Source organism: Pimephales promelas, chromosome 17, assembly GCF_988280905.1.
Source record: "Pimephales promelas chromosome 17, fPimPro1.hap1.1, whole genome shotgun sequence".
NCBI classification, from domain to species: Eukaryota; Metazoa; Chordata; class Actinopteri; order Cypriniformes; family Leuciscidae; genus Pimephales; species Pimephales promelas.
In genome coordinates this window covers 13,100,756-13,128,337 of record NC_142785.1, presented here as the reverse complement: position 1 = coordinate 13,128,337, position 27,582 = coordinate 13,100,756, and the positions used below count along the sequence as shown (strand labels likewise).

Here is a 27,582-nt window from a genome sequence, read left to right as displayed (position 1 = left end):
TTTCAGGAGAGGAAGCTCTACAGCGCTAAGGCGACCAGGGAGAAAACACCAAGTCCGGCAGACCGCAACACAGACCGCAGGCAAAGTGAAGACTCGCTGGGCACCGCCATCACACCAACACGACGTAACTCTGAGTGACTACGAAAGGGAACTAACACAACATGCTTAATAATGTATATGTTTGTCTCATAATACATGTCTCACTTTCAGTATTATAGATAGTATAAGAAGACACGCTGCTGTCTTAAAGTGGGTGTCATGGTTTAGGTTTGTTGTTTCTCCGGTTCTGTTCATGTCAGTGTTTGTTAGCTTTCTAGTTTGTTTATTAGTTCAGTTCTCCTCCGTTGCTTGTTTGTTTCTATCGTTTCATGATTGGTTTGTGTATTCAGTGCATCATTGTGTTTCATTAATTATTATATTAGCTCATTTGCTTGCCCTTCTACTTTAGTTCCTTGTCTTGCATTGCTTGATGTTAATATGTTGGTCTGTCGTTTATTGTTTTGATTCATGGATGAAAGACTTTTTGAGTATCTTCATCATTGTGCGCTTTCATTACAGTCACCAACTGTGTAGTGTGGAGGCTGAAAATTATTAAATTAAACATCACTGAGAATGATTAAATTCCATTATGATTCATTAACACACAAAAATGGCTGATTTGTAAAACTCAATTTATACAATCCACATTGACACTGTAAATGGTGATTAGTAGTCAATATCAATAACACTACTTTTAATGACCTGATTTGGAAGATTAATCTCATTAATCATTCATTTACTCGAAGAAACAGGTGATAATGAGGTTAAATCACATCATTTAACAATGAGGACTAAGCTCATTTCAATGTGATGCATGTATTGAGTAAGAGTTCTTCTTTGAGGTGTTTGCATTCGCTGTAATCATATAATTTGCTTTACACAAATTGAAGTGGATGAAAAGTTGCTATTGAACATACTCAGAACTAGGGAAATAAACATTTGCATGCATGTGCCTTTAGGAGGCACAGCATTTTCTCTTCATTACTTGTCCATGAGGATGAGTACCATGCTGGTCTAGTTCCAGGTGGTGGCACTGAATCAAATTACAAAATGCATCTAATGGCTGCAAAACTGTGCCATCACTTGCCTCGGGGACTCAGAATTCTCATTTTTTAAAAGCATATTTTTTCGCCAATACTTGGCATCCATAGCCATAAGGTATTTCTTCATTACATCATATACACAAACAGTCTTATAGCAGTGGCACAGGGGAATGCTTGTAATTTTGAAAATGTATGAAATTTCTAATTTCCTTACTGAGCATCTTTCTAAGCAGACATAAAGTGAAAATAAAGACAAATGAAAGCCTCTATAAGTGTGTGGGGTGGTGTTGGCAGAGGCGTAAAGAGTACCTGAAAAAAACAAAAAAACAAAAACAAATTAAAAGTAAAGATAACTTTACTTTTACAAAAATGTATTTAACTTTACTAAAACAAAAATGGTAACACTTTACAATAAGGTTCATTAGTTAACATTAGTTAAATGTATTTACTAACATGCACTAACCATGAGCAATACATTTGTTACGGCATTTGTTCATCTTTGTTAATGTTAGTTCATGAAAATACAGCTGTTCATTGTTTGTTCATGTTAGTTTATGGTGCATTAACTAATGTTAACAAGATTTTAATCAAGTATTAGTAAATGTTGAAAATAACATTAACAAAGATTAACAAATGCTGTATATGTGCTATTCATTATTAGTTCATATTAACTAATGTAGTTAACTAATGTTAACTAACGAACCTTATTGTAAAGTGTTACCACAAAAATTATTCCATTACATTTTACAAGTCACTTGAGACCTCTTGAGTACAAGTCTTAAGCCTGGTTTCATAGACAGGGCTTAGATTAGCCAGGATTAGGCCTTAGACCAACAAAGGTATATATATATATATATATATATATATATATATATATATATATATATATATATATATATATATATATATATATATATATATTAAATAAAACATTGGTAAAAACATCACAAAGTCTTGTGAGGAAAGCAATCATGTTTGTTTTCTAAAGTCAAAATAATACTGATCTCCACAATCAACACAATAGCCTCTTAACCCTCTGGGGTCGGCTATCGTGATTAGTATTGCTGTGTGACCACTCCAGGCGATTCAAGATTCAAGACTGCTGAAGCTCGGTACGCTACCAGGTGCTAAAAGACCCCACTGAAAGAGGAGCAGTGTACACAATTGCACCAGCCCAACCCAATTGGCTTGGTCCTGAAGTCCGAGCCTTTGTCGTTCAAGGTGAACAAGCACCTGTGATCCCTGATCCTGGGACTTCTACCACCTCTTTAATTCCACCCTCTAGCCAATTTAACAACATTGACGGCTGTATCAACAGGCTGGGGCAACCAGTGGCCTCAGTACTGATGACTCGAGTGCTGTCCTCTGTGTTGAATCTTTATTTTAGGTTTTTTTTTTTTTTTCTGTATATCTGGGTAATGTAAAAGGTAAATGTATTGAGGGCACTTATTAGTGATTGTCATGTGAATTATATCTTACTATAATAAAAATTTGTTTTAATTGGCAGAACTATCTCAGTCCTCTCCGGGGAGAACAAACTTGGGATTTACTCCGATTACTGGTACATCCTGGGGTGAAAGTACCTAGGTGGCATAGTTGGCTACAGTTATCAACTTGCTCTCCGCCTTAGTATTTCACCACATACCACAAATAGATTGTCAATTAGATTGAGAATGTCAAACTAGCGTTCGAAGACTTCCCATTTTGGCCTAGGATCAGAGGGAATCTTTTAGGATTCTCAACAGTTGTCTCAAATGGCCAAATCATTCCCAAAATCCTACAGTGTGAACCTGCCTCAAGGGAAAAATGCACAACATATAGTACCTTCAATGCCATGTAGGTAATAATATTGCTTATTTTATAACAGAAATTAACTGCTGCAGAAAAAGTTAAGTTTACTAAGTGATGTGGTGGTGAACAGCCATGCATCTCAATGTCCATCCATACTATCCATCCTAAACTGTGAGAATAAAATAAGTGTGTACCAAAGCATAGTATGTTAAAAATTTCCCGGATGGTCTAATATTTCCGGTACTATTTGTTTCTACTATTTTCGAATTGTGGATCCGAGCACACTATAAAGGCTAATATTGCCCACAACCCATTTCACTTTGGAGGAGGAACTATAAAAATGAGGAAAAAGTGTTAACTACAAAACATGCCAAATATGTGAAACCAACAGTGAGAGGTTCAAATAAAGGAATGAGTGATTAATCAAAGTTTAACCTGATAACATTTTTTTAGGCACATAACTTTTAAATGTATCATTATGCATTAATATGAGGAGAGTTCTCTGCCTGATAAACACACACGCCTGCAGATTAGCATGCTACTGCATTTCTCTTCGATATGGTAGGAAATTAAATTAAATCTAACTACATTTAACTGTGATAAAATTATTGACAGGCCAGTTTGACAGGTGCGACAGAGAGCAACCGTTAAAGACGCAATTGTATGATGTGCTAGCATGTCCCAAAGCTTTTAGGGTGTAGTATAAGTAGGCGAATTCAGAGGCAGCATGAGGATATCATGGAAGAAGTGGGAAAATCCTACTACAGGATGGTACCTACCCTACAGGCTGCATAAATATATTAATTGTCATCCATTTTTTGAAAGAGAACGAGCCCATTAAGTAGCGGAGAACCTGTTAACCAAAGCCACTGCTGAAATGTTAGTGAAGTTAAACAAATCTGGTCTAAAGACATCAAAGTAAAAAAGCCAAGTTTATGATGGTGCATCTCTGATGTCAGGAAAGGTTGGTTGAGTCCAGAAGCTGTTACAAGAAAAACTTAACAAGGACATCCCTTATGTTCACAGCCTTAACCATCAGTTTCATTTGATCTGAAATTGATTCTGTAAGAGCCAATGGTCCAGAGCTGTGAATGGAAGCACTAGGTCTGCTGAAAGAGATTACTGCACTCAACTTCCTGTTCAATGCAAACCTTGTGTACAAAGTGCTCACATTAATAAATCCATCAAATAAGCTTCTGCGGAGAGAGGACACTGACTTTTGGACAGGTTTTGGGCATTGTGGCCAGTGGAAAAGAGCAGACTTCATTGTGATGAGGGATATACACAAGTGTGGGAGAAAGCCATGTCTGCTGCCCATGCACTACCAAGATCCATGATCCCAAAGCAAAGATACACAGCAAAAAAGAATACGGATGCTTACTTGGTGGAAAAAAGACAGGTCAAAGAGATGATGACATAGAGGTGGTGCAATGGCTTCGGCCATGGGGATTTCAGCTTAAGTTAGCGGAGCCATGATGGGTATCTCAAGAAAATGCCAAATCAAGCATCAAATGTTTTATAGAAAGGAATTTTATTGAAATGTAATGATATTGTTTAAATGACAGTGAAGTGCATAACATTTTAAACATTCTGGTTAACCACGCTCGTGGGCTCGAATCCTGTGAGGCACATGTCCAGACTGTACTGTGGCCAGAACTTTATGGTTGCCATTCAAACCTAAAACAAGTAATCAAGTATTAGCACAAAGGCTGCTTGGGGGAGCTTGTGGGGGCATCCTATTCTTTGCAGTAGGGTGAATAGGCCTTTCCAGCTGAGGTCGAATGCCTTAGTCAAATCGATAAAGGCGATGAACAACGGTTGCCTCTGCTTGCGACATTTCTTGTAACTGCCTCAGTGAGAAGACCATGTCAATTGTTGATCTCCCTGCTCTGAATCCACACTGAGTTTCAGGATATACACATTCTGCTAGTGACTGTAACCTGTTTAGTACTACCTGGGCAAAGGCTTTTCCAACTTTGCTAAGAAGGGATATTCCACGGTAGTTGTTACAGTCACTATACGGTCTCCTTTGTTTTTATAAAGAGTGATGTTGGTGGTGTCACGCATGTCCTGGGGCACTGCTCCTTCTTCCCAGCACTGTAACAGGAGCTCATGCAAATAATGAAGAAGAACGGTCTTCGTCCCATCCTTGATGAGCTCTGGAGGAATACCATCGCTGCCTGGTGCTTTCTTATAAGCTAGAGAGTTGATGGCCTCACAAAGTTCTTCCATGGAAGGGGCAGCATCCAGTTCATCCATGACAGGAAGGAGGTTGGTGTTCTCAATGGCTGAGTTGATGATGTTTTCTCTTCCATAGAGTTCCTGGTAATGGTCCACCCAACTCTCCATCTGTTTGCCCCAATCTGTTATAATGTCTCCTGAGGAGGGCTTTAGGGGTGCAACCTTGGTAACGCTTGGGTTAGGGTTACATGGCGCGGATGTTATCACAGTCAGCTGAGAGTTGGATGGACTGACAAAGATTCAACCAGTAGTGGTTGGCGCAGCGTCGAACAATCTGTTGGGCATCATTTCTGTCTTCTCTGATATATATATATATATATATATATATATATACATTTTTGCATTGCGTATATATATATATATATATATATATATATATATATATATATATATATATATATATATATATATATACTTGTTCATACCCCTTAATGTGCAGAACCAAATATAAGTCATTAATTTGTTGATTTCCCTAAAGTGTAAACATTGTGATGATATCCAAATACTGACACAGCAACACTCATAGTTAGAAGTTCAATTGGCTGGATAGCAAATAATTCATTGAGCTTTTTCCCAGCAAATGAGCTTTATTAAACATATGACTGAAAATGCTTGGGTGCTTCCTGTAGACAGCGATGTTAAGTGTATGGCGACACTTCACCCAGTCTGTGTCACGGCTCAGCTTAGAGTGATGATCTGAAAGAGCACATGAGGACGGGGAGGCCACCAATTTATCATATACTGTCAGTTTTTTCCCAGCTTTCTGCAAAAGTTTTCTCTCGAATGACAAATGAAATTGACGACTTGATTGATGGCCGTTTTATCCAGGGGCTCAAGAGACTCAACGAACAAACAAAAGTCTATCCTTCATCTTCCATTTCATGTCTTATCAGTCTTGACCCCAAACTAGACAGCATTTATCTGTTTTCTGAGATCTCGATGACTTTGGGATAAAAGTTTTTTAAATAATAAATGGCTGGGTAAAAGCTAACAGGGCTGCGTGGATATCCATTGGTTTTTGCCAGTGTGTGTTGCATAAAATGGGAATTTTAAATTCTAGACTATGACAAAGACAGACTATGACTATACTAAGACAGATTTAGTGGGACTGGTCTTTTTTCTTGTCATTTGAATGTCATGAGTTAGTGTTGTGCTTTATGGTTGCCATTCAAACCTAAAACAAGTAATCAAGTATTAGCACAAAGGCTGCAGAAACAGAACTGTGTCCATCCCCATTGTCGGAGTATATTGTTTTAGGATTAAAACAGGAAACTCAGTCGTATTTACACAGCCTATTTAATAATAAAAAAGTATCTCATGATTATAAAAAATGTTTAGTTACTAGTAGCTCAAGTGAAGTCAGTAACATTCCATGATGCTGAGTGACATTTCACTCAGCATCAGGACCGACCATCTTTGTTTTTGTCTGCTGCATTCACGGTACCAGGACATCTAATAGCTTAGTAATTCAATAGCAAGAACAGATAAAAACTAAGTTGTTTAAGTTGATACGCGACTGGGACACCGCCAGAGCTTCAGAAGCTTATCATGATTAGCTATGGCTGTGCAATATTGACAAAAAAAAAACAAAAAAAACATCTCAATATTTTCTGGGATTTTGTTGATAACAATAATTATAGAGGACATTTTCCTGAGTGTGGTTTTGTTCTAGTATCTTGACTGGTTTACACCTGTCTCATAAGCTTTCAATAGTCTTCCTTTTCTGCAAAGAAGTTAGTTCACAGCAGTGACAAAAAATATATACTTTTTCAGTTGCAGCCTTAAACTGAATTCCAAAGGTATTTGGCTTTTTTTTCTAAGTTTATTAGATGTATGCATCATCTTATGTTAAATTAGAACAATAAGACACTTATAGACTGTTACCAATCAAATTAAATCAGTATAAACACAATCCATTTTTGCACTGCTAAAGTGGCACAAAAGCATTTAAAGTAGCAGTTAGATGTATTTTAACTTTAATTTCATAAATAATCCTATGATAATAATGTTTAAAATAATATTGAAATATATGAACACCGTGAATATATATATATATATATATATATATATATATATTTGCACGTTAGAATGTTGCAAAGCAAATGACGCCACAGTAATATGCTTGAAAAAAAAACTGTTAACTGCTAAATCCTAAATTTATTTCGATTTAGCCTTTTTATTGATACTTTTGGTATTTCGTTGAATTGAATAGGGGAGTTGCAGTAAAGTTGTGAAATTAACATTTTAGCTACTCAGAAATTACTTAGGAATTATGCACATGCGGAAATCACTGTTACACAGAATCACCATTATCAGCTGGCAGTAAAATTTGTAGGATTCAATGTACAAATCCAGATTTTTTTACAACACACACACACACACACACACACACACACACAAAATAATAATAATAAAAAAAAAATTCTGTGAAAAAGTTAGTAGTCATCAAGAGGACTCCTAGATCACTAAAACAAAATCAAAAATAATCCTAAAATAGCTGTTGCCGGCAATCCATGCAATACACTGTATAACATTGAGGCAATAGGTGCTGAGCTTTTACTTCATAAATGCAATCAACATATTGATTTATAGATTTGAATCTGCAAAGACAATGGCTATGTATTGGTTTTGGTTTATGTACAGGCAAAAGGCATTGAATGATCCGGCACGTGTATAATAGAATATGAGCATGCCCATTAAAAAAAGCAAATACATGACTTAAAATTTATCATATATTTAATGTCCAGCTCAATTTTCTCTTAATGCAGGCCTCCTTGAGTTTTCTGTCTCTGTGCGCGCTTGGCCCATTCAGGCTTGACCATGACATTGCGGTGGGAAAATGCTCAAGGCTTCTGGGGCTCAAGGCAGCAGCCTCTCTGCCTTTGGGTCTGCTTTATATGAAGCCATTTCTGAGGTGGATAAAACCCTGGGGCATTCACTCTTCTTGGTCAGCTTTCTATCTGCTGAGAGTATCGCGAGTTTCTCTTTTTGCTTCAAGGAGTCAAGATAGGTGTGGTTTGCCTCTGTCTGGTTATCACAACAGATCCCTCCATCATGACTGGTTTGGGTGCTGTCTTCGAAGTCAGACTGGCTTGAAATGGTGTTTGGATGGGCGAGCTTCTCTCGTGACACATAAACTGCCAAAAATTGCGAGCCGCCTCTCTGTCTCTGGATCACTTCCTTCCGGCCCTGACGTGCTGTCATGTTATTGTCAGGAAGGACAATATGTGGTGTCCAACATAAATCGGCAAGGAGCTTCATGGTCGTGCACACTTAACAGGCATATGGGCTCAAAACAGCCTCCTCCTATGGGCTCAAAACAGGTTCCCTTCGCTGACAGCAGTTCACGTTCCAGGAATCTTGTGGGCGAGCTCAGATTTTGGGCCTTTTCAGCGAGACAGTAGGTGGACCTTTTTGTGTGGCTCTATTCAGTGCCACCTGTGGTTCTCCCAGTCACATCTGACACCTTTGGGGATAGATAACTTTGCTCATCCATGGCCAGATTTGAGGCTATATTATTCCCTCCGGTCAAGTTAATCCCTGCAGACCTTTGCAGATTGAGGGAGTGCGGAATTCGTTTCCTCCAGGTAGCTCCATTCTGGCATTGCCAGGTGTGGTTTTCGGAGCTGAGCTCCTTGGTGGAAGGGTTCCTGCGGAAAATTCCAATCAGGAGAGTTCTGTTGTCTCAGCTCCCGGGCAGGATTCGGCATCCTCAATCTGAGATATGGAGGCTGTAGGTGTGGCCAATCAAGGTATTCTGGTCTTCACGCTAATGTTTGTGAGACCATTTTTGGGTTGTTTTGAAGGGATTATTGGAACATCCTTTCTGTTAGTGGGCTTTGCATTTGCCTGTGGACTGCTCTGGCTGGTGGCAAAAGTTGTCTCAGTTGTTCATATGCTTTGGGGCTGGCCACAGAGGGCTCGCCACCTCTAAGCACAGGATATCTCACTGGGGGAGAGACGCAATTTCTTCGGCTTCTGAGGTTCAGAAGATCCCTTTACCTTTGAGCTCACTCTACTAGGAGTGTTGTGTCTTCCCAGCCTCTTTTTAGAAGTGTCCCTTTGGAGGACATTTGTGTTGCAGCATGTTGGTCCTCCCTGAACACTTTTATCATGTTTCATAACCTGGATTTGGAAGCTCCTTCCACTGCCCCTTAGAGCTTCTACTTCAGTAAAAAAATCTGAGGAGCAGATGGCACGTTCACTGTATCAAGAGTGGGAAACGTAGCGCTGCTACCAAGAGCGCTTTGCCTAGGTTAATCGCAACGCAGCATGTCATTACCTATTCTAGGATGTCTGATCTGCCTTGTGTATGGTTGAAAAAGTAAAAAAAAAAAAATCTAACAATAAATTGATATGGTTGGTTTTACTAGTTTTACACATGTTGATGCATCTCTATAGAAAGAGTAGCACATTTTAAACTAAAAATAATACACAAGATAATCAAATAAAGGGCTTGTACATATTTTAAAGGCTCCTAATTTTGTTTTGGAGGTCTCCTATAACAGGTTTGCATGCATCAAAGGTCAAAAAACAATTTAATTTTCTCATAATATTAAAATGTATTATTATGGAGTGCCTCAGGGATCGGTGTTAGGCCCTCTGCTATTCTCAATATATATGCTGCCACTTGGTAATATTATAAGAAAACATGGAATAAATTTCCACTGTTATGCTGATGACAATCAGATATATATTTCACCACGACCAGAGGAACATAATAACTTATCTAAATTGAAAGACTGTCTTAAAGATATAAAATGCTGGATGACGTGTAATTTCCTGCTATTAAATTCCAATAAATGGAGATATTATTTATTGGTCCAAAAAACTACCCACAAAACCTCTTATAATACAACTTTAATTTAGAAGGATGTCCTGTTACTTTATACACTACAATAAAAGACCTGGGTGTTATACTAGACCACAACTTGTCTTTACAAGAACAGCGTTTTTCCACCTCAGAAACATTGCTAAGCTATGTAACATGCTATCTATTTCTGATGCAGAAAAGTTAGTTCATGCATTCATGACCTCAAGACTAGACCACTGTAATGCTTTATTAGCTGGTTGTCCTGCATCCTCAATAAACAAGCTACAGTCAGTGCAAAATGCAGCTGCTAGAGTTCTTACTTGGTCAAGAAAATATGATCATATAACACAATTTTTATCATCTCTCTGGTCATACTCTGGTTACCTATTAAGTTCTGTATCAATTACAAAGAACTACTACTGACCTATAAAGCCCTTAATGGACCTTCTATCACCCTACAATCCATCACGTTCTTTAAGACTACTACATTTTAGGCTTCTGGTCATTCCTAGGATGTCTAAGTCCACTAAAGGAGGGAGGGTGTTCTCACATTTAGCTCCTAAACTCAGGAATAGCCTTCCAGATATTGTTCGTAGCTCAGATTCGCTTTCCCAGTAAAAAAAAAAAAAAATTGATTAAAGAAGTATCTCTTTTTGTACTACTGTTGAATCAGATCGAATGCATTAATATTATGAACAGCAGCTATGCTAATTATTTCCCATCTGCTTTTCTGCTGTTATCTCGAGATGCTAGACCCGAGGTAAATAGCATTCGTCAGTTCCAGTTTGTATCCAGCTGAGATGCCTGTGAAGAGACGACTCGTCGCCTGTGAAGAGATGACTCAACGCCAGCGATATGTTATGCCCTATATTAATACATGATTAACTGACTGTATTTTTTCTGTGTACATTTCTGAAATGCACTTTCTGTAAAGCTGCTTTGAAATATGAAATTGGATATGTATTGTGTAAAGCGCTGTAAAAATACATTTGAATTGAATTGAATAATACACATTGCACATCACCAGATTTTTAAATGACTCTCAAATGCCACCTTTCCGTGAGCTATTCTGCTTATTGGCTGGACCGCTCAGTCTGTTGTGATAGGTCCACCACATATAGATCCAGTCGGAAGATACATGCCCATTGCCATAACTGAACGTCAGCTCCATCTGGAGGCTTCATTAAGCTCAGCGATTTCATTTTAACAGGCTCTCCTTTAGCAGTCAGAAGCAAAGCATGCTTGGAACTAGAAATCTGTTGTAACTCATTCCGTGAATGTGTGTGTGTATATATGAGCGCAGTCTCATCCCAAGACATCATATAACTGACATCTTGGGACGTCTTTTGATCATACGTTAACATCCACCGTTTTAGGGTAACCGTTATCGGATCCTAACCCTACCCCAGACCTAAACCTACCCCTAACCTACCCCGTCACCTAACTGACATTAAAGGTAAAGCGTCAGTTGTATGACGTCCCAGGATCGTCATGTAACTGACGTTAAAGGGTACCCTAAAACGGCGGATGTTGAGGTATGGTCAAAAGACGTCCCAAGACGTCAGTTATATGACGTCTTGGGATGAGACTGTGTTATATAAATATATATGTGTGTGAACATTCACATTTATACAGAACATGTATGTGCAATATACAGGTATGTACACAATAAAGGATAAATCTTTGAGAATATTACATGTAATGCTATATTTGTCTTCATATATAGTGCTGAGAACAAGCACGTTCTACTCCCAAACCATGGGTGCGAGTTATATTTAAAAAAAAAAAGATCTAATAAAGCTAAAAAACCGCACTCTCTAGTTAAATCTCATATATTTATTAATACCATGTCCACACCGACGCATTTCAGCCTAAGCCATCATCAGTGTATGTTCATATAAAGTCATACGTGGTCAATGCATATATATTTTTTCCAGTATATTGAAAAATATAAGCACTAGTTTTCCATATATGAAAATGTATTACGTAAAATGTTGCATTATATTTAGCAGTATATTCCCATATATTTTTGTTCTATAAGGGCAAGCCTATCTACTAGGGATCGACCGATATGGATTTTTTAGTGCCGATACCGATACCGATTTTTTCCCCATCAGCCTTAGCCGATGACCGATACGGGCTGCCGATTTTCTTGAGCCGATATTTGGAGCCGATACATTTTGCTCCCTCAATTTACATCTTAAAAATAACATGATGTTAACAAATGTTACAGGTCTCAATTTAATAAAAGTAACATTTAATTAACTTCAAAAATTAATATTTAACAAATAGTAAAAACATGTGAGGTAGAACAAGAAGAAGTAGATAAACAATTTAACAAATATTAAAAACATAAAGTAGAACAAAAAAAGTTCAGTGCTGAAAATAAATATTTAAGCATAAATTAAATAATTACACTATTGCACACAGTAGCAACCAGCATAATAAAGTGCACAGTGCACACTGTACTTCATTTTAAAAGAAACGAACTATATACTGCATGGTTTCAATTTTTCTACATAAAATAAAATGAGCATGTCTAGTCTCTTTATATCACTGCGATGGCGAGGGAGACACACACCACACGCGTCCAAACCTCAGCCAGGAGAGCGCTGAATAAATCTCCCACAAAAAACACTGAACAACGTTGGCATTACTTAATCCTATGACCAGTGTTCATTACAGCACCCATATGCATACTAGGGCTGTCAAAATTACTCAAATGGCGTTTGCATATTCCCTCTAAAAAACATATTCGAACATCCCGTAGCGCGTTTTGTTGTTGACGCGCATTACGTCAATAACAGGACACATTAATAAAAAGAGACATAACTACTAGTATTAGATAGTTTATTTGAGTTTAAACATATTTAACAACGTATTAAAAAGCAAACTAAATCAACTAATGGCCAAGACCGCAGAGCTCACTCTCTCGTCTGGACTTGCTCAGGCACTCTCTCTCTCTCTCGCCCTCACGGTCTCTGCGCGTCGGTTAAATGAACAACAAACAAATGTTGAGTGCTAAACAAGAGTTTTGTGCAAGCAATTTAAGGTTGCGAGTCGCGACTCGTGTCCCAAATATAGCAGGCTTCATTCAGTGATTGAAGTTTCACAGTATAGAACCGACAGTGAGCGCTCCGAGCGAGCTGTGCAGCTGTGGTAACGTTATTAGTCTGCAACCGCGAGCGTGTTTTTCCATATTCAAATATTAATTTTCACCTTCAAAATTAATACATATCCGAATGTAGAATATTCATAGACAGTCCTAATGCATACTGAACGGATAGCCTACAACTTAGCTATTTGCAGCTCCCTACAATGGCAAGCAGTTAAGTTTTATAGACGAGGCATTCGCGTTTTCCATTTGGACCCACAAACTTGCTTAGTTGCAAGCACATAACAGTTATAGGGCGACGTGTTTCCATTTTCAAAGTGTTTGACAATATTTCAGCAGTCAAACATTTAAAAGATCCTTTGAAAGTTTAAGTTACCATTCTCGTGAAGAGCAGGTTGCACTCTGCTAGTGGGGGAGGGCGGGGCACGTGAACTGCAGCGTCTCTAGCAACACAGAGCTGCCCGTGGCCGCCTGTCTAGAAATAACGCCGGGGGAAAAAAACTATCGGCGAACGCGCAGCGGTGTATCGGCCGATTCACGTAAAAACTTCAAATATCGGCCCGATATATCGGCCGGCCGATATATCGGTCGATCACTACTATCTACATTAGTCTACATTAGTCTACATTAGTGATTTCTCCCTCATCCATTTGTACTGTTGTCAGAAGTACGAGGGAGTAGGTTAGAAACAGAACTGAGTATCCATCTACGGTTGTTGCTCCAGCGAAGACAGCATCATTGTTTAGAATGGATTCCGTTTTTTTTTTATTTTTTTTTTATGTGACATGACAAGTAGTCCAGTGCAGAAAGAGTGTTAGTGATTGGTATATGGTCTGTCTGTCTTGTTAGATAGCTCACTACAGTTTCATACATAGCTAATATATAGAAGCAGTCACATAAAAGTCATTTAGAGAGACTAAAGACTAAGATAAGACAAAAGCCAACAGGGTACTGAGTCACTACTGAAGAAATCACTTGAAACTTTCCGGCCTTCTTTAACCTCCAAAGGATTTCTTGTTTAGCTAGGAAATGTATTTGCCTCGGCTTTCAAACCATGACATATGTCAAATTAACAGCACGGCTCGCTATTTGTCTCCATAGCAGGGTGGAAATGCGATTGGCTACATAAATCTCTTCTTGGGCGGCACTGCTTAGAAGACTAAAGCTGGTGCTCTAATAATGAACAACAACAGGACTGAGTACACTTGACGTACCATTAGCTGTCCTTTCCTTTCATTATAGCTAATAAATGTGCTTTGTGTGAGGGGAAGCCTGTGTGTGTGCGGGCAGGGAGTAAATGGCTATAGCACTGTGGATCCTAATGGCTATAATGTGATACAGTGGGGTCATAATTCAGGTTGGGATGCAGGGTGATTAAATCTTCATTACCAGCACACTGTTTCCTCTCCTGTAATTTATATTACTCTTTCTTTTAAATGATGGATGGACCCAAACAGTTTATGGCAACAAAAACTGAGCACAAAAATCAGCAAATACAGCTGTGAAGAGAAAAGAGGACAGACTGTCTGTAATGAAAATGACTTGAGATTGTTCCAGGGAAAAGTACAGCAAAAGCTAATTAAAATATCCAAATGTAGGCCAAATAAACCATCTAGTAGTAGACATGGAATTGAATAGACTGTGCGTAGGGAACACTTTATGACACACAAAATAGGTAGTGCACATAAAGTTTGTATTAAAACATGTTTGGCCTGGCAAGCCAGTTGAAGCACGACTCATCACTGGCGTTTGCTCTTGCCTCTAACACATTTGGCAATGAGTTTTTTTTGTTTTTTTTTTTTGTTTGTTTTTTAGTTTATTTGATAGGGTTTATTTAGTTTATTAACCATGCATATTAATGAACATTGTTGTAGGATACAACATGTAAATATGCCAGAATAAGTAAACAAATACTACTTTTCATCTGCAGTCCCCAGGCCGGTAACAAAAACAAACAAATAAAATGAAATATCAAACAGTCATACAGCATTCATTCAATAAATCAACAATACGCATAGGTAAACACATGCATTAATATTACAAACAACGCATAACCATAAAAAACAAGATGTAACACAAACATTATACAATCACCACTATACTACATTTAATTTAACAATGAAAGTTTATGACTGATAAAAGTAAACAGTTGTATATGAGTGCATCTCTGGTTCTCTAAGAGCCACTTTTTCAAGTGAGTTTTGAAGGTGTCGAAAGTGGGACACTCTCGATCGAAAGGGGCAAGTTATTCCAAAGTTTACCACCTACTATTGATAATGTATTTTGACCAAAGGTGGTAGGTCTAAATGGTATCATACAGTCCCCTTTTGCAGAGGCCCGTGTACTACCTCCGCTTCCAAGTTTTTGAAAGAAAACATGTAGCGGAGGCGGGGCAAGATTGTTTAACACTTTTATATACCAGACAGACATACTTGAAATATTTTAGATTGTCGAAACTTAGAAAATCAAGTCTCGCTAGAATATTGCAATGGTGAAATGTTTTTTTTTTTATCAAAAAATGTTAAGGCTTTCTTAAAAAGAGATTCAATATTTTTAGGAGAAGATATGCTAGTTAATGACCAATTGATAAAACAATACTCAATATGAGAAAAAAAATCATAGCATATAAAAACAACTTAGCAGTTTTGGTATTAAGAAATGGCCTGACTTGTTTAAAATTCCGCAAATTGAATTTAACTTTATTTGCCAATTTTTCACATGGCATTTAAAGGTTAAGGTGGAGTCAAATATGACTCCTAAATACTTGAATTCATTAACAATGTCAAGCTCCTGTCCTCTGAAGAATACATTAGAATGTGACACCTTCATACTTTGTTTGGTGAATGCCATACAGAACGTTTTTTTTAGTGTTTAGATGGAGGCATGACTTATTAAGCCAATCATCAATATGAGCCATTACCGAAGTGAGTTGGGATGCTATGTCCAGATAGTTCTTACCATGTGTAAATATAACGGCATCATCTGCATACAACTAGACATCAACGTTTTTACATACTTCTGGCAGGTCATTTATATAAAGTGTGAATAAAATCAGACCAAGTATGGAGCCTTGAGGGACCCCTACAGGACATTCACATAAAGGAGACGTTACATTATTAATGCGAACACATTGCTTTCTGTAGGACAAGTATGATGTTATCCAGTTGAGAGCTTGCTCAGAAAAATTTAAATATGTTAATTTAGGTGAGGAGTGAAGACTTACAATCTCATAATTTAATGTTGTTTTTAGTACTATTATTACTTTTTTATTAATATTCATAATCAGAAGTATTATCTATCTGTTTTATTACTTTTTGTATACATAATCATTTGCAATCATTGCATTTTGTGAATTATGTTTTGAAGATGTGGGAGAGAGGGAGAGACTTTAGGAGACTTTGTGATAAGTTAGACTGTATGAGAGAATGTATGTTGGAGTGAGACTGAAATGCAGTGTATAGTTTCCACCGGGATTGGATATACATTCCAATGTTAATGGGAACCCTTTTGTGGTAATGTATGTGTTCCCTTTCGTAGTCACTCCGAGTTACATCGGATGACGGAGAATGGAGGTTTCGCCTAAAAAGCCAATCCTCTTCGAGTATTAAAAAACGAGCTAATGGCAAGGAAATGCCATGGGTCTGCGGAATTTGCATAGCGTATCCCCGCCTCACCTCGTGGGTATAAAAGGAGGAAGCGGACGCAACCGCAGTATGTTTTCGCTTCGGGAGCCAAGAGAACTTCTTCACTCCACAAGCCACACAATCTGAGTTTACTACTGTGACACACCTCTTCGAGACAAGCAAACTCTCTGGTGTTGGTGTGACGGCGGTATCCAGCGAGCAGTGGTCTGCCAGTGTGTGTGTCTCTCCCTGGTCGCTTCAGCATCCGCAGAGTTTTCTCCTCTCACTAAAAGAGTGTGCACGCGGCACGACTTTTTAAAGACGATCTGCCCGTGTATTTCTGAGTGCGGTATTCTGATTCAGCTGATGGGCGCGAGCGCTGTTTGACGTGTTTGGGCTTTGATCATGCTCAGACAGCGCTCGTGGGTGTGTCACGTTCTCTCAGTGGGAACGTGGCCATCGCAATGTATAACAGTCGAGACTCAATGAGCTCACTCTATTGAGTCCCCTTATCCACAACCCAAACTATTTTCTCCACGTGAGACAATACTTCGACTGGTGGCCAGGGTGATCTAAGACGTCAGGTCTGGAACTAAACCGACAAAAAATCCTCGGTCGTCCCCGGACCACGCCACTCCCATCCCACTCTATCGCCAAACCCCCGGCAGAGCAGACCCCCGTGGAACGATGGTCCTTCCCTGGTCTCCTCTGTCGGGGAGCGGAGATAGATTGTGCACCCGCGGGGGGTAACACCTCCACGTCTGCCGGGATCTCCGTCCCGCTGCCCCTCCGGGGGAAGTCTGTGGCTCGGATGATTCCACTGGATCAGTTTTTGGGAGCTTGGCTAGAGCTCCCCAATCTGTCCCATTGGGTCTGCCGAACGACCGTTTCCGGAGAGTTCGCTTTATGGTGGTCAGTGGCAATGCCCCGATTTTCAAGTGCGTTCGGCCCCGGGATTGGTTTGCAGTGATAGACCTGAAGGACGTGTACTTCCATGTCTCCATCTTACCGCGACACCTTGCTCCTTGCTTTCGAGGGACAGGCATTTCAGTACACGGTTCTCCCATTCGGGTTGGCTCTGTCCCCTCGCGTCTTTACGAAGATCGTCGAGGCAGCTCGTTCCCCTCCGTGAACACAGGGTTCACGTCCTGAATTATCTCGACGATTGGCTGATCCTAGCACAGGTCTGCAAACACAGAGACCTTGTGCTCTGGCACCTAACCCATCTGGGCCTTCGGGTCAACTGGAAGTAGAGCAAACTTTGCCCCGTGCAGAGGATCTCTTTTCTCGGTATGGAGATAGACTCGGTCGCCATGTCTGCGCAGCTCACGAGTGAGCGAGCACACTCACTGCTGACTTGTCTTTGACAGGTCGAGGGCAAGAGTGCGGTCCCACTGAAACTTATTCAGAGGCTCCTGGGGCATTTGGCATCCGCGGCCGCGGCTTCGCCACTCGGATTGCTTCATGAGACCGCTTCAGCTGTCCTGAGTTCGGCATGGCATCATGGTATGCTCAGAGTTCCAGTAACTCCGACCTGCCGTCAGACCTTGTTCCCGTGGACGAACCTCAGCTTTTTACGATCCGGAGTCCCTCTGCAGCGAGTTTCCAGGCATGTTGTTTTCTCCACTGATGCCTCTGCCACGGGTTGGGGAGCCATGTGCAATGGACATGCACGTACTCTGTGCAAGATCAAGGAGGACGAGGAGCAGGTCTTGTTGGTCGCTCTATACCGGCCTACCAAGACCTGGTTCTCCGTACTGATACTCCTCGCGACAGCACCTCCTTGGCTAATTCCTCTGAGACAGGACCTCCTTTCTCAGAGACGGGGAACCCTGTGGCACCCTCATTCCAATCTTTGGAAGCTACACGTGTGGCTCCTGGATGGGACGAGACAGGTTTGAGTACCCTGCCACCTATGGTGGCGGCTACCATCACAGAGCGTCGTCCACTAGACACGTCTATGCGTTGAAGTGGAACCTCTTCATCAACTGGTGCTCTTCTCGCCGAGAAGACCCCCGGAGATGCTCGATCAGTGTCGTGCTTTCCTTCCTGCAAGAGGGGTTGGAGCGAAGGCTGTCTCCCTCCACCCTAAAGGTCTATGTGTCTGCCATTGCCGCATATCATGAAGCAGTTGATGGTAAGTCCTTGGGGAAGCACGACCTGATCATCAGGTTCCTGAGGGGAGCGAGGAGACTGAATCCTCCTCGCCCTCCTCTCGTACCCTCTTGGGACCTCTCAGTGGTTTTAAGTGCCCTGCAGAGGCCTCCCTTCGAGCCTCTGCAATCAGTCGAGATTAAGTTCCTGTCGATGAAGACAGCGCTCCTGGTTGCACTAGCCTCCATCAAGAGGGTAGGGGACCTGCACGCATTCTCTGTTGACAAAGCGTGCCTGGAGTCCGGGCCGGCCTACTCTCACGTGATCCTGAGGCCCAGGCCTGGATATGTGCCCAAGGTTCCTACCACTCCTTTCCGGGATCAGGTGGTGAACCTGCAAGTGCTGCCCCTGGAGGAGGCAGACCCAGCCTTGGCACTGCTCTGTCCAGTACATGCCCTCCGGGCTTACGTAGACAGAACGCGGTGTTTCAGGACCTCAGACCAGCTCTTTGTCTGTTATGGTGGGAGCCAGAAGGGAAGGGCTCTCTCAAAGCAGAGGTTGTCTCACTGGATAGTGGAAACCATAGCTTTGGCTTACCAGCTTGGGCCATATGTGTATTCTTAAGTCCTCCCTATGCGTAGGCGTACTGCGGCATATTTCCTCTGAGATATGCCCCCCAGTGTACCTTGGTATTCCTGTGCTAAGTAGGACTCCTCGTCCGTGCTAGTTTCACGACAGGGGATCAGACTTTCGCAGGGCACTGGAAGACAGCTGTGAAGGTGGTGTGATTACACAGGGGACCCCCATTCTCCGTCATCCGACATAACTCGGAGTGACTCCGAAAGGGAACGCCTCGGTTACGTATGTAACCCTCGTTCCCTGAGTAGGGAACAGAGACGTTACGTCTCCCTGCCACTTCCCCTGTACCGCTGGGTAGACGCCTGAGTTCAGTCTCGGCTCCTCAGAGAAGACATACTGTGGTTGCGTCTATCTCCTCCTTTTATACTCACGAGGTGAGGCGGGGATTCGCTATGCAAATTCCGCAAACCCATGGCATTTCCTTGCCATTGGCTCGTTTTTTAATACTCGAAGAGGATTGGCTTTCTAGGCAAAACCCCCATTCTCCGTCATCCGACGTAACGTCTCCATTCTCTACTCAGGGAACGAGGGTTACATACGCAACCGAGACGTTACTATGGTGATATAGTTTCTTTCATGGTCAGTAGTATAAAGACTGAGCCCCTTTGTCCGTAAAGCAGGAAAAGATGGCAACGATGCAGAATGAAGACCTCTGTTTGTCTCTTCCTCCTATGTCTTCTAAAAATTATAAATAAATTTGAGAGATCTCTTGGCAAAATCACTGGTGTCTCTTTTCATGAAATTAATCAACAACAAGGGGAAATATTTTTTTTTTAAATCTACAGGAGTCAAAGTGGCAGCCTGGATACACAATCTGCACAGATTACATGAAGTCGATTTGTTCTCAATAGCGAGTATTTCTGAAAAGCAGATTATGCGTTCTCCATGTTTAGACAAATTTCAAGGAAATTGATTTCAGGTTTCACTTTACCTAAGGTTACTGGTAATGAAAAAAATAATCACAAATCAGAAGAGCTTTTACACCAGGTACTAGAAATGAAAGTCCAATTTAACTCACGCGCTTTATGTCTTTTCCAAATGTCTCGCTGAAGCTGGTTCCCAAAATCTCAAACTGAACGTGGGAATTTGATCCATTGTCCATGAAGTCCATAATTCCAGTAAGACCAGTTATACGGCCCTGTGGGACCAAGACAGTCTGAATCAATAAAAAATAAAGTGACACAGTAAAAAGAACTGATCAAGATCAAAGCGCAATGTGCTGTACCCTTAATCTTTCTTGGGCTTTACAATATGAATGGTATCGTGGTCTGGAGCCAATGGAAGAAAGGTTTGGCTCAGTGTGCATTACCGCTCCTTTCCCAATTTGAATCAGTTCATTTTACTATTTTACATTGTACAGCTGCCGTTGAGTAAGTAGATGTGCAAAAGTGTGAGGTGCATACACAAATAACAACATCTGGTATACAGAAACGGCTATATCTCGAGTTGTGTTTTTAAAATTGTATGGCCTCATGGTCTGGGGCCAGTGGAAGAAATGTTTGGCTCAGTGTGCATTATGACTCCTTTTCCAATTTGAATCAGTTAATTTTACTGTTCGTTTTACACTGTACAGCTGTTGAATAAGTAGATGTGCAAAAGTGTGAGGTGCATACGCATATAACAACATCTGGTGTAAAAGAAACCACTATATCTCGAGATGCATTTTTAAAACTGTTTAAATTTTTCTAGACAACATTCATGACACTGATAACTAAGGTGAGATAAAGTAATTTCCTTCCAAGGGAACTCGCTCTATGTCAAGAATATATATATATATATATACTGTATATATACACTACAGTAACCATAATATTCCCCCTATTTTATTTATTTATTTATTTTTATGTAGATTACACTGCAGGTAAGTTAGCCAGCAGCCATATCACCCTGTAGCCCAAGACTGGTTGCCCACTGAAGCTAAGCAGGGCTGAGCCTGGTTAGTACCTGGATGGGAGACCTTCTGAGAAAGCCAGGTTGCTGCTGGAAGAGGTGTTAGTGAGGCCAGCAGGGGGTGCTCACCCTGTGGTCTGTGTGGGTCCTAATGCCCCAGTATAGTAATGGAGATACCATACTGTCAAAGAGCACCGTCCTTCGGATGAGACGTTAAACCGAGGTCCTGACTCTCTGTGGTCATTAAAAATCTCAGGATGTCTTTCGAAAGAGTAGGGGTGTAACCCCGGCATCCTGGCCAAATTTGCCCAGTGGCCTCTGTCCATCATGGCCTCCTAATCATCCCCATATATACCAATTGGCTTCATCACTGTCTCCTCTCCGCTGGTGTGTGGTGAGCGTTCTGGCGCAATATGGCAGCCGTCGCATCATCCAGGTGGATGCTGCACACTGGTGGTGGTTGAGGAGATTTCCCTCTCTATGTAAAGCGCTTTGAGTGCCGAGAAAAGCGCTATATAAATGTAATGAATTATTAAGTTAAATTGAAAACTATAAATCAGTTAACTAATAGCTGGGTATTAAAACAGGAATTACTGCAAAATATAAACCAGCATTAGTATTAGTAAATATAAAACTATATATATATATATATATATATATATATTAAATTTTGAAAAAAATAATAATATTGTCTTGGCAACTAAAAAAAAAAACTGGTAAAACTATTAAACAAATAATTTGAGCTAATAAATTAACAAAAGCACATACAACAATACTGGGAAAAAAAGAAATTAAAAAGCAAACTCAAAATATGAACACAAACTATGATAGTACATAAAATTAAAATGAAACTGTCATTATTTGCTTACTATCCTTTAAAAAAGTTTTTTTATTTTTTTTATTTACATTTATCTTGAACAGATTTCTTACTGTTTTCTTTACTGGTCTAACTGGGCCACCTGTTTAAGAGTGTTGTGGGTCGCTCACTGCTTGAAAAGCATCACTATGAAAGGCCTACAGGAAGTTTCAGAGACAAATCTATCCATGGTGTGTCCCTCTCATGGCCGATTAGAGGTTTCTTGCAGTTCTTTGTGGATCATATAAAGTTAAAAAGGCGTGAAATGAGGAACACACACTAGACCGCTTGCTGCCCCTGAGAGCTCACAGAGACACGAGCTCGTAAGATGAGAAATCAACTGCTGCGGCCACCATACCAGCTATTGTGCAGCATTCAAATAGTTCTGTGTGAGGAGTGCAGTAGTGAGAGGGTAAGTCAGGAAACAACCTAGATGAAAGCAATTTGCATTTCAAAAAGCCACACGCCTGGGACTTGAAGTAAAGCAATGGAAACTATCATCTTGTCACAGTTGCTTCAATTCAAATACTCACTATCTTGCCACTGTTATACGGGCAGGCTAGATGTGATAGACCCCCAACAGTGTGACAAACAGCAAAACAGAGTTTCTAAAAAAAAAAAAAAAATCTTGACATCAAACATATCAAACCTTTTGGATCGTCTCCAGCATGGACCAGCCTCCATTCCAGGGCTTGGTTGACTTTCTGATGCAGTTGAGGCTGGCCATGCTGTGCCACTTCCGGTCTTCTAATTTCCGATAGAATGCGTTGGCCAACATCAACACACTGTCATAAAGGTACAGATTGGACACCTGGAATCAAAACAACCAAAACATATATAATACTATTTTTGATCCATCATTTTTAAACGAAACACTGAAATTAAAGTTTTCAATTAGCAGAACATTAGTTGAATGATTATGATTAGTTCACTTCAAAATTAAAATTCCGTGATCATTTACTCACCCTCAAGTTGTTCTACTGCTGAACACAAAAGCAGATAATTTGAAGAATATCGGTAACTAAACAGTTGATTTACCCCATTGACTTCCAAAGTATTTATTTATTTATTTTTGATTTCCTACTATTATATCTTTGTGTTTAGTAGAAGAAGAAAAAAATCATACTGGTTTGAAACAACTTGAGGGTGAGTAAATAATGACAGAATTTTCATTTTGAAGGGAACTATTCTTTTAAATAATAAATTATTTAATCACATTTATTTAATAATCAACACAAGAAACAAAAACTGAGTTGATTACTGTATATACCTTTTATGCTGCACACTTCAATGTTTTAACTTGTTTTCATGACAGAATTAATCAAACATACATCAAATAATGAAGGCAACAGTTTAAGTAAAAATATAATGAACATGTAATATAGTGTATACATTAAGCATATGCTCCTCTCTAGAGTTATTTTTTCTAGCGAGCTTTGGAAATTAAACTGCTTTCCTGATGTAAATATAACGTTACTGTATGTAACATTGTTTTATTGACGTCTTTTCTACAGTTAAACTGAGCAAATACATGGGACTTGATGATTTCAGTAATGTTTCTTTCAACATACTGTACCTTCTGATGTTCATTCATATTTATTTTGTGCAATAACTAATAAAGAAGAGAAAGAGATCCGTTCAAGGATCAAAACAACATTTATTGTTTGAATTTCATTATAAAATTGACAGATGTTTATAGATCAGGCTTTGTTTCATATCAAAAGTAACAAAACACAAATCATAGGGATATTACTGAATGGTGAGAATAACGTCTCAGTTCATCAAACTGAAGATCTATTAAAGAGGAAAAGTCAATATTGTCAACCCAGCTGTAGTATTCACATCTGACATGTTTTGCTTTTGTCACTTATTCACTTTTTTTGTGCAGAAAAAGACACTGCAGTCAAAACATGCCATCGGAGAATCACTAATTAAGTTCTACTGTTTCAGTCAATGATTTCGACCCTCCAAATCTTTTTCAGCCGTAACTGACAACTCATTTGCTTTTCAGCCATATTTTAGGTTAATAATAATAATAATAATTCTCAAAGGTCACAAAAATTCACAAGGTTCTCAAATCTCAGTGTAATAAAGCCACAGGGGTTTTAGAGAAATAAGCACCTTTTTCTAACAATGGTCAAATGGTCACATAATAGTTCCCCTACACATATGTATTTACAGAGACAAACTAAAGAGCTGCAAAATACACCCTGTGGAGAACGGTCCGCCAGATTGAAATCAATTTCTCTATAATTTCAACAGCACCTGCAGCTATAATTGGGTTTAATGTTATATCTGCAATTCTAATAATAAATTATTTCATAGGCTAGATGTTTCTAGTTCCAAATCCCAGAGGAAAGAATATTTCCTTTTGTCCTATTTGACAATTAAGATTATATTATCTTAAGATCACAACAAAGATAGATGCCGTTTTGAGAGTGTCACAAGCTCACTGCACTGAATGAACTTTTGGGTCAAAATTAGGTGCTAATGTGTTGCCCACTGACATTGTATGAACTTCTTTATATGGTGTCTTTAACAACTTTGTATTTGCATATAGTATTTAATTCTAAAATGCAATTGTATCAAATGATTTGTATGATGTGTCTACGAATGATTTGTCTACAAATGTAGTTTTGGGTTTTCATCCAGGGACGTACAGCTACGTATATGTCACAGTATTCCATATTTATTCACCAAGGCATACACCAAAGGGGCGAGGCCTGTATGAGTTACTTTAGTTGCGTGATGAAACTATTGGTTATGGTAAGGGCCGTGACATTTCTGAAACATGCTTGAAGTTGTGGTCCAATCAAAACACACTGGTCCAGTTGAAAATCAGAGGACACTTCTCTTATCGGAAGGAGTTAATTAGTTAGGAGTTAGCATTAATGACAGACTGGGAAAAGAGATGCAAGTAAAATATGTGAAAATTAACGTTTTAATGTAAGCATGAAAACCTATTCTAGTAGACCCTTAAAACAGAATCAAGACTTTGAAAAATTGCATTATAAGTCCCCATTAAATACATCTGATATGAAGTGGAGCCATATTATGGAACAGTAATATTAATTATTATCATTATCATTATTTATGAGGGTTCTTTGTTTGGTCCATCCACAACTGTGTGTTTCAGCTACTCCGCTATATTAGCAAATTTGGTTTAAACAATAAAAAATAGAATTAAAAGCTATCATTATGTCTTCATTTTGTAAGGGTTAGTCTTGTGTATAATGTGCATGATGAAGGAATTGAAACCAGAGTCTTAAATAACTCTAAACAGAACACCCAGGAGTCAGAAGTTAAAACCAATGTTATACAAATAACACTAGACAAAGAAACCGAGAAAACACATGCAGGGCTTAAATAGACAGTGGATGATTTATGTAATTTAGGAACATTTTCAATAAATAACCATAGACTCAAACAAGCAAAAGAGAAACAAATCAGAACTACATGTGACAATTCTCTCCACTTGCATTCAACCCAGAGTAAGTAAATCATTACTAAATCATCACTACAAAATCATTACAAAATCATGTCTACTATTAAATCCCAAAAAAACTGTCTGTATAATGTTTTCTAAGCGGCAGACTGGTATGACACGTTCAAATATATTTTTACAACAAGAAGAAATACAGCTAGTAAATGAATTTAAGTATCTTGGCGTTGTTTTAGATCCCACACTGTCTTTTAAAAATCATGTAAAGTGTCTATCGAAAAGTGTTAAATTTAATCTTGCAAACTTCAAATACATCAGACCATCACTATCTTGTAAAGCAGCCAGAATGTTTCTTCATTCTATGATTTTCTCGCACATTGAATATTGTTTTGTAAACTGGTCACTCACAAATGCCACAACGCTTAAACCAATTGAGTCACTTTTTAAAAGAGCTTTAAAAATATTTGACAGAAAACCGTTTTCACATCACCACTGCTTAATATTACAGAAATATAACCTACTAAGTTTTGAAAATTTTCTAAAGCTTAAATATGCCTGTGCTGTTTATAAGATCCTGCACGGACTTGCCCCACCCCCTCTGAGCGAATATATTACACTAAAAAAACAGGGAGAGGGAAGAAGTGTCACCAGGGCTTCCATTAGGGGTGATCGTGTGGTGCCGTACAGGCGTACTACATTTGGACAATATGTGCTGTCAATTAAGGGGTCAGAGATTTGGAACAAATTACCACTTGTCATTAGAGAATGTCCGACATTTCCCAGATTTAAGAATCAACTTAAACAATGGCTAAAGATGCATCAAAATTGTGACCATTAAACAATTTTCCTTCTTTGTTTTTTTTTTTTTTGTTTTTTTTTTTTCCTCTCTTCTTTAAAATCGAGGTATATGAATAAAGAACACTGTAGTATCGTGTAAGCATTTGTATATATATTAAACCAGATTTAGTATTTATTGTAATTCCAGCATGTATACATAGAATAGCACTTTACTGTATATGTGTAATTTGTCTGAAAACAGTGGTGTCTTTTGTAATTGTAACTGATTTTTAAGGTGTTCTTTAAACCGTGTAGTATTCTATTTAAACTTGAATGTTAGTCTTGTTATGTGTTGTTTTGTGATGACCTGACGGGGGACTGCAGATGGAAAGTAGCCCTGGGGCTAATTCTGGCATATTTACATTACTGAAATGTTTATCAATATGCATTGTCCCTTTTAAATAAATAAATAAATAAATAAATAAATAAATAATAAATAAATCACTAGCAAAGATTTACTAAAATGTCTAGTAAAAGGTACAAATGTACTTGCACAAATCAAATAACACTATCATAACTTGTTTTAAACATTTTATATATTCTGTCAAATAACTTATATTGACAAGACGTGAAAACCAATAGAACGTTCCATTGCAACACCAGTGCCCAGCAGCAGCGCAACGCTATTTAAAATAGATAATGTTATGTTAAAAATAAACAAATCAATCAATAAAAAAGTAGGCTAAAATCCAACCTGAATCATTATGTCACATGTGTACACATAAAGAAGAACATATTGCGTGTGAGGATGTTGGAAGTGGAGATAGCCTTTTCTCAGACCACTTGATATAATTAAACTTATTAATTTGATGGCGGATCCAGAAAGGTTCGAAAAACAATCACCACTGACAACTAGAGATTCAACCGCTGTAAAATGCAAAAGACTTTGTTCGGACTTTGGAGTTGCTTTAGAAAAAAAGACACTGCAACCGGACATGCGAAAACAAGTATACATACAGTATCGGAAGGACATTACATGTAGCTTAGTCACGCTGTTTTCCCAGCCTGTTCTCACGTAAATGCCTCTCTATAACACGCATCGTGTATTGTCGTGTAATTTAAACATGAAAATGAGATTTCACGTGCATATGCGGTTTTCCGCGTGCATTTGATATGCAGTTCATTTGTGTGTAATACGCACGCACCCCACACCACTAAT

The 27,582-nt window shown here is 39.1% G+C and overlaps 1 protein-coding gene across 2 annotated transcripts in view; it reads right to left on the bottom strand.

The window, feature by feature from the left end:
* Positions 1 to 27,582, bottom strand: part of grid1b (glutamate receptor, ionotropic, delta 1b) — a 618,587-nt gene that overhangs the window by 60,485 nt on the left and 530,520 nt on the right. For both annotated transcript variants that reach the window (XM_089121931.1, XM_089121932.1), the window contains exons 7-8: positions 22,794 to 22,955; positions 20,417 to 20,536 (exon numbers count right to left, since the gene is read on the bottom strand). In XM_089121931.1, the coding sequence (XP_088978057.1) occupies positions 20,417 to 20,536; positions 22,794 to 22,955 (282 nt within the window). The remainder of the gene's footprint in view (positions 1 to 20,416; positions 20,537 to 22,793; positions 22,956 to 27,582) is intronic.